We start from the raw sequence: 11425 nt of genomic DNA on the forward strand, positions 1-11425 counted from the left end.
TCTCTCTCTCTCTCTCTCTCTCTCTCTCTCTCTCTCTCTCTCTCTCTGATGTACCCTGAAACTGTAACAAAGTAAAATGTCAAATCTGTCACACATCTAGCCTTGGGTAGGGCTCTAGGCATAAACTTAGTTTGGTCTCAGACTTTCACTTTGTTTTGTTTTTGACTTGAATATTTTAATCATAGTGGGTAAAACCTTTGTTTTATTTCCACTCGGTTTTCCCTTCAATTATAATCCAACTTGATCTGATTGTGTTGGAATATTGACAAGAATATTTGGAATAAGGTAAGAGAAAATTTATTTGAAGATGTGCTTACTCTGGGGTTAAAGAGATATAGAATATGATTTTCAGATGTGCTCATGTATAGGTTACTTATTATTGCTGGTGTCAATTGTTTTGGTTTGATTTTTGTTTCTTTTGGTCTTTTCAGGCTGAGTCCTGCTACATAGTTCAGGCTGACCTTGACCTGGAGGTGATACGCCTGCCTCAGCACTCCAAGCACTGTGATTATAGGTATGAGCCACCTTGCCCAGTTTGCTGGCCAATGTGTTTTAACAAGCAAGGTCTTCAAAAAAATTCCTGATGCTCCCTGGAATGACTCACCTGGATTCCTGAGATACATGGCTGGAGATCTCTGGTGTTCACGGTTTCATAGAGCCAGTGCCAGGAAGGAGTGCATTGTGGGAAAGAATTCAGATTTCAAACAAAGCCAATAGTCAGGCTAGAAAAAGTTCTTCCTAATTTTACCACTCATAGAGGAAGCCTCACAAATTTGAACACAGCTAAACAAAAATATAAAATTTGCCATTTGTATTAGAAGTGAAACTCTTTAAAGTTATCAAAAAATTATGATTAATCACCGAAAGACTGACTTTGCTTGCCAACTTACAGATATTACAAAATAAACTTTAGAGTATTCAGTCCAAAGAATAGAAACAGCATTTTAATACTACATTGGAATCAACTAAAAATGCTATTTCTAAATTAGTGTTGACTATGGCTTCCTTATTTGTAAAATTATAACTTTCCTGTATTTTCCCATTATACTCAGTGTATTTGTAATGTATTTTAGCTGAGCCTGGTGGAACAAGCCTGTAATCCCAGTATTTAGGGTGGCTGAAGCAGACTTACTGTGAATTCAGGTCAACTACAAGATTATTAAAAACAAAAAACAAAACAAAACAAAACAAAACAAACAAAAAAAAAAAAACAAAAAAAAAAAAAAAAAAAAGGAAAGAAAATCTGTAGCTACTGAGGTTTAGGCCCAAGAAAAGGTTTGATTTAGTCTGTGACACTTAATAGTTTTAATTAAGGAAGTTGAGTGGAAAAATACTAAACTGTTGCTGGCTACTCAATTTTTTAGCTTTAAAATTGTTTGGACTGTGATAGGCCGCCTATATTATTGTTCATTAAGTAGTGGAATTAAAACTATAGCACCGCATATTAGACTATTTTGAATGCTAGTTATTGAATTAAAAAAAAGCCCAACAATTCCCCCCCCCCCCACACTAAATCTCTGAAAGTGCGATGTCCTACAGCTGCTTTTAAAATATTGTGGGTGGCTCTTAAAAGAGCCTTTTCGGTTTAGTTTTCATTTCATTGGTTTAGGCCCTCTCCCCGCGGATGCGGCGCGCCAGCTGGATGTCCTTGGGCATGATGGTGACCCGCTTGGCGTGGATGGCGCACAGGTTGGTGTCCTCGAACAGCCCCACCAGGTAGGCCTCGGAAGCCTCCTGCAGCGCCATGACCGCCGAGCTCTGGAAGCGCAGGTCGGTCTTGAAGTCCTGCGCGATCTCGCGCACCAGCCGCTGGAACGGCAGCTTGCGGATCAGCAGCTCGGTGGACTTCTGGTAGCGCCGGATCTCGCGCAGAGCCACGGTGCCCGGCCGGTAGCGGTGCGGCTTCTTGACGCCGCCGGTGGCCGGCGCGCTCTTGCGGGCGGCCTTGGTGGCCAGCTGCTTACGTGGGGCCTTGCCGCCCGTGGACTTACGCGCTGTCTGCTTGGTTCGAGCCATGAAAACAAGGAGGCAAAACAACTGACTGTAGCAAAACCAGCTGCACTTGTCCTTAAATAGACGTAGAAGCATTCTGATTGGCCTCACAGTGTTTCAAAAGACCCGCGCAACAAAATCATTGGCTGAAAGGTAAACTGTACCGTTGGTTGATTGGAAGAGACTGATTGCACAAATGTCATTATGTTCTTGACATTGTTATTCTTGGGGTCTGAGAACAAATTCTCTAACGTTCTAACTCATTGTCACTAATTGTGATGTACAGTAGGGACCATTTAAAGGCCATTCATATTAGAATGATTTCTAATTAGTTTTGAAATGAGACTTGACATTGCAAAATAAAGACAACCACCTGATTAGCCAGTACCGCTGGATATCCACGCTTTCATTTTGTTTCCTCTGAAATTGTTTCATTTGTTGCTTCCCTAAATTTCCCTCTTTGAGTGAATTGTGACATTCCCACTTGATTTTCCAAGCACTTACTTTAAGCATGAACTATGACCTGGTAAATCTTATTACCACTAATGAAACTTAATATTTAACAGTCATGAGTCCTTAAGATAGTCTCAAATACATGGTTGAGTACACTAGGATAAAAGCTAACAGCTTTTCTCATGAATATGTAGTGGCTCTGAAAAGAGCCGTTGGATACAAAAGGGATTTCAGTACTTCACTATGTTACTGCGCACTGATTTCATTTGCCCTTGGCCTTGTGGTGGCTCTCGGTCTTCTTGGGCAGCAGCACGGCCTGGATGTTGGGCAGCACGCCGCCCTGCGCGATCGTCACCTTGCCCAGCAGCTTGTTGAGCTCCTCGTCGTTGCGGATGGCCAGCTGCAGGTGGCGCGGGATGATGCGCGTCTTCTTGTTGTCGCGGGCCGCGTTGCCCGCCAGCTCCAGGATCTCGGCCGTCAGGTACTCGAGCACGGCCGCCAGGTAGACCGGGGCGCCGGCGCCCACGCGCTCGGCGTAGTTGCCCTTGCGCAGCAGGCGGTGCACGCGGCCCACGGGGAACTGCAGCCCGGCGCGGGACGAGCGCGTCTTGGCCTTGGCGCGAGCCTTGCCGCCCTGCTTGCCGCGTCCAGACATGGTTAACTTTAAAAGAGTAAATGAAAACTAGGGTGGGTGGAGAAACGTATTTATAGCCAAGGCAGGGCTGTATTACTGAGCTGTGTCATTGGTTAAAAAGGCTGTTTGTTTGTCCAATAGAAAAAGAAAACGTATTCTTTATTCGTATTAGGTCCGCCCCTGTAGAAAAAAAGTAGTCTTTTTTGTCCAATCAGTGGTGAAGATTCTCAAACCCTCATTTGCATTAAACGAGTATAAATAAAAACCCTCGGGTCTTTCCCACTTGCTAGTTTTTGTGGTTTGCAGTCAAGATTGTTTTTTTCTAGAGCTATTAGGTAAATAATGCCTGAGCCCTCTAAATCGGCTCCCGTCCCGAAGAAGGGCTCTAAGAAGGCCATTACTAAGGCTCAGAAAAAGGATGGCAAGAAGCGCAAGCGCAGCCGCAAGGAGAGCTATTCCATTTATGTGTACAAGGTGCTCAAGCAGGTGCACCCGGACACGGGCATCTCGTCCAAGGCCATGGGCATCATGAACTCGTTCGTCAACGACATCTTCGAGCGCATCGCGGGCGAGGCGTCGCGCCTGGCGCACTACAACAAGCGCTCCACCATCACCTCTCGGGAGATCCAGACGGCCGTCAGGCTGCTGCTGCCCGGGGAGCTGGCCAAGCACGCTGTGTCTGAGGGCACCAAGGCTGTCACCAAGTACACCAGCTCCAAGTAAGTGCCATTATAGGCACTTCTTAAACCAAAGGCTCTTTTCAGAGCCACCTCCTTTGTCCAAAGAGAGCCATAACTCTTTTCTTGTATCTAGTGAGGTTTCCTGGCTTGAAATTGATCAGAGACAGTGACCGTTAGGTTTTAGCAACTGTATTCTGTACTAGAGCGGAGGGCACTGTCTTGGGGCACCTCAGCGGAGTATGCCTTCTGGTCTAACAATGGAATTTCAGATTTCGCGTTGTGCTTGTTTACTGACACTAGCGATTACTCCAAAACCATTAAGTATGTTCTCCAGTCCCAGAAACCCTGTACCAGTTTGCTGCTGAAGGGTAGAATGGAGCGAGCGTTTTGGCTGGGGCTCAAAGAGGGACAAAGGGTTTGATTTCGCGGCTTTCTCTCTCCTGCTCTGAGAGCCCTCAGGGAAGGAGATTAATGTGGAGGGAGATGGCTGGTTCTCGCTACAAATAAACTCTTCTCCAAAGGCCGCGACTCCAAAAATAATGGCTAGAAAGCTAGGAAGAGCATTGGGTAAGAGAATCAGCGGGCTGTCTGGGTCTAGATCAGGGAAGGAGAAAAAGGGGGCTGTGTGTGATGGTGGTGGTGATGGGCAGGCCTTCCCACCGGAAAGAAAAATAATTTAATAAGGCTGTGTGCACCTTATGCACCCACAAGATGGAGACATATCAAGAATAAACGTTTAAAGAGATAGGTCAAAAACTCTTCGGGAATGCACCCAATATGTTAGTAAACCACTGTGTGACAGTTTCAGTATACACAGTGCTATTGAGCAAGGCTTGGGTTAAAAGTCTATATTTTTTAAATTATAAAACGCCCCCTTCCCAGGACATTAATGTGCTTATTTTGATACGTTATGAGTGAAAATAGTACTATTTCCTAACATTTTTGATATGATCTTTTGAAGTAGGGATTATTTTTCTCTCCAGGTTTTCTTTTATGGCTATTTTGTTTGCCAGCTCCTTTTTTATTGTCTTTTTCCCCCTTTCTCTTGAAGTAAGGTGTTATTATAGATAGCTAGGTTAGAAATGTTATAGGCAGTTAGACAGGGCTCTGCACGCCAGAGAGTCAGTGCAGGAAATGAAAACTCATTACAACTGCGGCCCAAAGTACATCTGTGAGAGGCCAGGCCTCTAGACAAACGCAAAATGCCCAGGCCTACATGCTTCCCTAAAGGCTGAGGTAAGTGGTAATACCTGGTAGACTCTCTAAGAAAATCTAGACAGTTGCGTCAGTGGGTGACCAAGACTCTTGGACTTGTGTCTTCCGGAAATGTTCTTTGTTCTTTCCATGCACACTTGTTTTGTGACTTGTTTCTCTATTACTACACTTACAACCTTGTTGGTTGAGTATAGCTTTAACCCACGTTGTACCCATGTGATTGTGTTCTATAAAATTTCCACTGAATAGTGGGGTCTGCAGCAACCCATTCAGGACCCTCCTTCCTCTCTGGAGCTATATTGTTCCCTCGATAAATATTTTCTACTCTTAATTTCTTTTGTTTCTTAGAATTCATTCTTCTATTTTGGGGAATAGGGACTCAGCATATCAAACTTCTCACAGGTTGAGGGTTATATTTCCCCTTTATCATTAGGAGGCCCTGTATCATTGTTGTACCAATATGAAGAATACTTGATATTTTATTAGAATTGTACCTCTAACAGACCCACACCAAAACTCAGGCCTCCTAAGATCAGAGCTCAGCCTTTTTGCCATCTACACTGACATTCAATGAGTGCATACAGTGTTTTTGTTTTCAAATAAGATGTTTAGATGCTGAGGAGTGGTGAGAAGTCAGAAATGTTCATAAATTTTCCACATCGTCCTCATGAAAGTGTACCTTTGGACACAGTCCAGCTAGGGAGCAGTCCCAGGAACCTGAGTGAAACTACAAGTTTTTACACAGCCCATTCAATAATAAACCACGAGATTTTCTCCAGAGCTGGAATGTCTCTTACAATAAAAGAGAACAAAACCTCCTATAACATATTCTAGATTCTCCTTTTAGTGAGAGGAACATTTCTCTATCCATCCACAGGAAGAGCTGAATTTCAGAGGGAGCTGTGTGTGACTGAGCTATCTCTGGATGACTGAAAATAAATGGAAGTGTCTTGAGAACATTTGGAGAGACTGAAGGAATTTGGGAAGGAAAGGCCCACAAAGAGACAGATGCCAGGTGGTCCAGGTACTGCTTATGATCGGGGAAAGAAAGGGCATAGCCTGCAGAAGAGAAATGTCCTGGCCTGCTTCTTGGCTTGGGGGAGGACACCGAATTCACAGTTCTGTCTTTAGTGTCTGTCAGCGATACTCTTGTATTTTTCTTGTCTTTCCATTTCCATTAAGTAATATATGTTTAAATAAGGTTGTTTTATAAAAATTACCTGAAAAAATAATGGGCTGCCTATTTTAAAAGTAACCACTACAAGTAGTGATTTCAATTACAAACATTGACGACTTTCAATTCTCTTGATGGCAGGTTACTGCCTGACAGCTGGAGTAAACTTGAGCCAGAACAGGAGGCCTCTAACAAAGAAGGAATACACAGGCCTTTCTAAGCCCCATGTTGCTTCACCGCATCATTCTTCGATCATATATCCTTGTTGATTATACTTTACAGTTGCTCACTTCTTCACCAAACTTACCTTAAGCATAGCTAGGTCTCCTTGTGTTTTTTTGTTTTTTTTTTTTTTTTTCATTTGGAATTCTACATTGCTATATGAATTGCATGTTAAATAAATTTTTATGATTTTCTTAGTTTTATTTGCTATATGTTAGGAGCTTCAGGCATAAACTTAGTGATGAGTTAAAAAAAAAAAAAAATATATATATATATATATATATATATATATATATATATATATCTTTTCTCTCTGACAAATTAAAAGTCAATTTTATTCCCACCATCCCGGACATTTTGGTAACTAATCTTTTACAACATTTTACCTGTATTAGGAGTTGGGGATATAGCTTAGCTGCAGAAGTGCCTGTGTGACAAGTGCAAAGTCCTGACTTTGATCCCTAGTACAGGAAAACAAACAAACAACCCAAATCTTTACCTGTGTAAACTTATATGTGAAGATATGTAAATATTATGCAGATGAAAGAAAAGTTTTGTTTTACTATCATCTTTAAAATTTAAGTAAAAGTTTTATTTTTCATAATTGTTCATTGTAGGTATATAATGGCCCTTTCTGACTTTCCATTTTTTTTTGGATTATGATCACTTTACCACTACTATACTTTCAGATGCTTCTCTACATTCTTACAATATTGCTCTAGGGGAAATGGCCGAGATGGCTTTTCATGATCCAAGAAAATCTACACAATATTTTAAAGTATATCTCCAAGTTGCTATCTTTAAAACTTGTGTAGTCCTCACCAGAAAGTGTTAATATGTTAACATCCAAAACTTTTCTCTTCTCTTTTTTTTAGTCTTTTTGAGGCATGGTCTTGCTATGCAGATCAGGCTGGCCTTGAACTGGAAGTGATCCTCCTGCCCAGCCCCTCAAGTGCTAGGATTACAGATGTGAGCCACCACCCCTGGTATCAAAAATATTCTCAGACAATGAATATTGTCAGTTTTTCAAACGTTTTCAGATGGTAGGCATAAAAATTAGATCTTATTGTTTTCACTTTGTAAAAATTATTTGAAGCTATACATTCAGATAGTGACCTTTCTATTATTTGACTGTTCATGCCTCTTCATTTCCCTGTTGGAATGGTGTTGTACTTATAGTATTTTACAGATATGGTTTCGGTGTGTTGATAGGTTATATTATTGGTGCAAAGGAAATTAAGTCCTGATCATGCTGAGTTTGTGATTTCACAACATCAAGGACTGAAGTCCCAAATCAAAGGAGGAAGTTAGGAGAATTTTATTGGAAATAAGGAGAAGAAGAATAACTCCTGTATTTCCCAGGAGGGGTCCTGAATCGGTGGTCACGATAACCTTTTATCAGGGGTAATTTATACAGCAAAGTGACACGGCAGGTTCAGTGTGGGTCTAACTACCATTAATCTATAGGATTACAAATATGGCTGCTTAGCTAACATTGACCCAATAGGAAAACAAGTCACAACAAGGGCATATCGAAGGAACCAAGGCATTTTGGGGAATAGGAGTTGGCTCTGGATTTTCTGGTCACCCCCTTGGGTGACTGATGTCTACCTGGGCCCACTGGACCAGGTGGTGTAGTTATAGGACATTCTCAAGCTGCTATTTAGCTTTCAGGCCAGGCTGCTGCATCTCCACCCTGAGGCCTGGCTCTCTTCTGTTTACCTCCAGCCCCAGTGGTGATGCCTTCATACGTGGCTGCTCACTTCCTAAAGGGCCCACTCTTTCTCTGAGTGTATGTGAATTTCTATCTAACTTAGCTATCTACAGTATTATTATGAGTTACATTTTTAAGTGATTAATAAATTCATTTCATCTTCACAAAAGTGAGGTATGAATGATATTGTTCCTGTTTTACAGATTACAGCAAGTCACATAACCATTACATATTTGATAATTTTGGTTAATTTTTTGTTCAACTGCTGAGAGGGATATTGAATTCTCTGCCTATAGTTGTAGATAGAAGTATTTTTCCTTTCAAATTCTATCCATTTTGTACAGACACTTTGTTCTGTTCTTTGATACATACTCATCTAGACTTGTTTAGTTTTCTAACTGTTGTTATAATTTTATCATTATGTACTGTTCCTCTCAATCCCTACTCATTTTTTTTCTTTTATGTTCCAAAGTCTTCTTATCTCATTCTAATACAAACAGATGTTCTTGCTTCCTTTGGGTTAATTTTGTATGGTTTGTTGTTTTGAATTTTTGATTGAAACCTACATTTATAGTTATATTTGCAGTAAGATTTTTCTAGACAGTGTACGGCTGGGATGTTCATTTTTTAATGCACTAAGCTGTTTTTTTTTTTTTTAATTTTAAGTTTTATTTTTTGGCGGAACCGGGGATTGAACTCAGACCGTTGCGCTTGCCACGGAAGCGCTTATTCTACTGAGCCATCTCCCTGGCCCAGCTAATCTGTTTTTGAATTAGTATATTTATGTCACTTTCAATTAGTATAACTATTAATACCATAGGACTTAAGATTGTGAAGGGTAGCACAATATATCACTGTAGCATAAAGATGATTAGAACTAAAGAAAATTAAGAAGCAGATACAAGAAAAGTTCTTTGCACTTTCTCTATTTGTTTAAATGCAGGACATAAATGTACAAAGATGTCTCCCCTCACCTCTCTGGAAGGACAAAAAGTCAATTACTGTGACTTTAGACCCCTCAGACAAGAGAAGGGATGAGAGGAGTCAGCAGTGGCCCCTTGGTTTTACGTACATCTGCCTTCCCACAAGCTGTCATATCTACAGCTTCATAGTCCTTTTCTTCTCTTGTCTGGATTTCATATTTTACTATTCCTTGTCCAATCTGCTTCATAAATGTTCCTCTTAAGCTGCTTCTCTGGATCTTCATTCTTAAAGGAGGTTCTCATGTCATGTAAAACACGAAATAAATGCATATATTTTCCCTCTTGTCAATTTAGCTTTTGTTATAAGGGCTACAGCAAAGAAGAAAGGAGTAGACAAAAATGTTTTCCCTACTTCCAGGATTTGCCATTTTATTTTAGTGGGTTTTGTTTTCTAATGTCGTCTATTTTTTCTTTCCCTGCCTATAGTTTTATTGCAAATTTAAAGAAAAGTTACATTTCAATTTATCTACAGTATTCTTTTACAATGATCTTAAATACTTCTCTTACATACATTAATAACTGTATCAGATGGTATCATCAACTTTGCTCTAAGTATAATTTTGAAACTCAAGAAGATTATATTTACTTTTAAGTTTGCATTTTTTTTTACTTCTCTTCTTCCCTCTTATGAGTATTGCTAGAATCCTCAGGCAGAGATTGGCTTTTGGGGATCTCAAAAGCCCAGGTCTGGCCACAGTCCACCAGAGAGTTTATCCAACCAAAGAACCAACCAACCAACCAACCAACCAAACAAACAAACAAAACAAACACTCTTTTACTTTTTACAAGATGTCCCTAAAATCTTCAATAATTTTCTTTCTTTTTCAAGATCTTCTTGCTATTCTTCTAAGAATAGGTATGTTAACAACAAATTATTTTTCATTCACCTGGGAATGCCTTTATTTCCCTTTTAATTTCTCAGAGATTAAAAAAAAAAAAAAATTCACAGTTGATAGTTCCTGTTCTTTTTTTTTTTAAACCCATGAAAAATGCTGTGGCACTTTCTATTCCTTACATAGTTCCTGACTCAAAATCTGCTGAAGTCAGAGTTAACTTTTTCCTTACAAGTAAAGTTTTGTTTTTCCTTTTTGCTGCCTTAAAGCTGTTTGCATATGTAGCATAGTGGTAGAGAGTGTGCCTAGCTAGCACGCACTACTTTCTTTGTCTTTAGCTTCTGTGTACTTCATTACCATGTGTTTACATAAGTTTCTTTAGGTTTATTTGATTTGAAGTTTTAGCTTTTTGAATCTGTTGTCAAATTTATGAAAAATTCAGTCATCTTGCTTCAAATACTTTTTCTAAACACCACTTTCTCATATAATTGTACTTGAACATGTGTTTAGGTATTCTGTATCGTCTAGGATCTGAGATAAAAAGCAATCCCACTAGAACAAGATTGAATTGCTTCTCAGACCTTTAGGTTAACAGTCAATCTGCCTCTTCTCCATCTTTCATGCCCTGTGTTTTTCTTATAATACAATAGTTACTCAGGGTGTGTGTGTGTGTGTGTGTGTGTGTGTGTGTGTGTGTGACTGTGAAACTCATGCTGTAGCTAAGGCTGGCCTTAAACTCATCATGTGCCAAGGCTAACCTCAAATTTATGGTGATCCTCCTGCCTCAGATCCCCAAACCTAGCCTTATATCTCTGTACCATCATTCTTAGCAGTGATTTTTTTTTTTTAACTGCATTTAGCTGAAGGATTACATAGAATTGTGGACTATTCTGTTTCAATTTTGATGCTTTCAAAATGATTATGTGTAGTTTAAATGTGATACTATAGGACAGTAGATGTTAAACCCTATTTTGAAGCTAACTTTTTTTTACATTCAATGATACATTCTTTTACTTTTGTCAACAATGGCTTTTAATGGACTGCAAGTATCTGAACTGACAGAACTTCTGTTACATAAATGCAATTTACAGATCTGGAGAACATCACTTAGAGATTTTGTTGAAGATTTCTTACTATTGTTAACCTTTTTCAAAAGAAAGGACATATATCTTCTGTTTTAACCAGCGTCTAGGGCATACAAATGGCCCCCAGCAAAAAATTAAGAAATTAAAATATTTTTGGTTCTAGTTCTTGTATTGGCCAGTGAGCGACAGAGTCTAGTATTGAACATATAGACTGAAATCTAGGCTCTTTTAAAACCTTCTACCTTCCCACTGTGAACTAAATTTTTATCTATGTAGTGACCATATTGTATGGTCACATTGTTAGAGCCTCAATTATCCAATGGTAATAAATTGTCCAGTGGTAATAAATATAATTTGAAGGGCTGGGGAGATAGCTCAGTAGAATAAGCACTTGCCTGGCAAGTTCAGGGTCCTGAGATCAATCCTCAGTACCGCCAAAA

At 39.8% G+C, this 11425-nt stretch overlaps 2 protein-coding genes across 2 annotated transcripts in view; one reads left to right on the forward strand and one right to left on the reverse strand.

The window, feature by feature from the left end:
* Positions 1-2086: 2086 nt before the first annotated feature.
* LOC101582237 (histone H2A type 1) lies at positions 2087-3103 on the reverse strand. The gene has a single exon (XM_004640124.2). The coding sequence runs from the start codon at positions 3098-3100 to the stop codon at positions 2708-2710; it is 393 nt and encodes a 130-aa protein (XP_004640181.1). The 5' UTR covers positions 3101-3103; the 3' UTR covers positions 2087-2707.
* Positions 3104-3421: 318 nt separating this feature from the next.
* Positions 3422-11425, forward strand: part of LOC101581849 (histone H2B type 1-B) — a 21651-nt gene continuing 13647 nt past the window's right edge. The window contains exon 1 of the mRNA XM_004640123.2: positions 3422-3802. Within this exon, the coding sequence (XP_004640180.1) occupies positions 3422-3802 (381 nt within the window). The remainder of the gene's footprint in view (positions 3803-11425) is intronic.

The sequence above is a fragment of the Octodon degus genome, unplaced genomic scaffold, assembly GCF_000260255.1.
Source record: "Octodon degus isolate 3935 unplaced genomic scaffold, OctDeg1.0 scaffold00119, whole genome shotgun sequence".
Taxonomy (NCBI): Eukaryota; Metazoa; Chordata; class Mammalia; order Rodentia; family Octodontidae; genus Octodon; species Octodon degus.

Excerpts from the sequence above, each read along its gene's own strand:
- LOC101582237 (XM_004640124.2), bottom strand. The coding sequence starts at position 3,100 with ATGTCTGGACGCGGCAAGCAGGGCGGCAAGGCTCGCGCCAAGGCCAAG.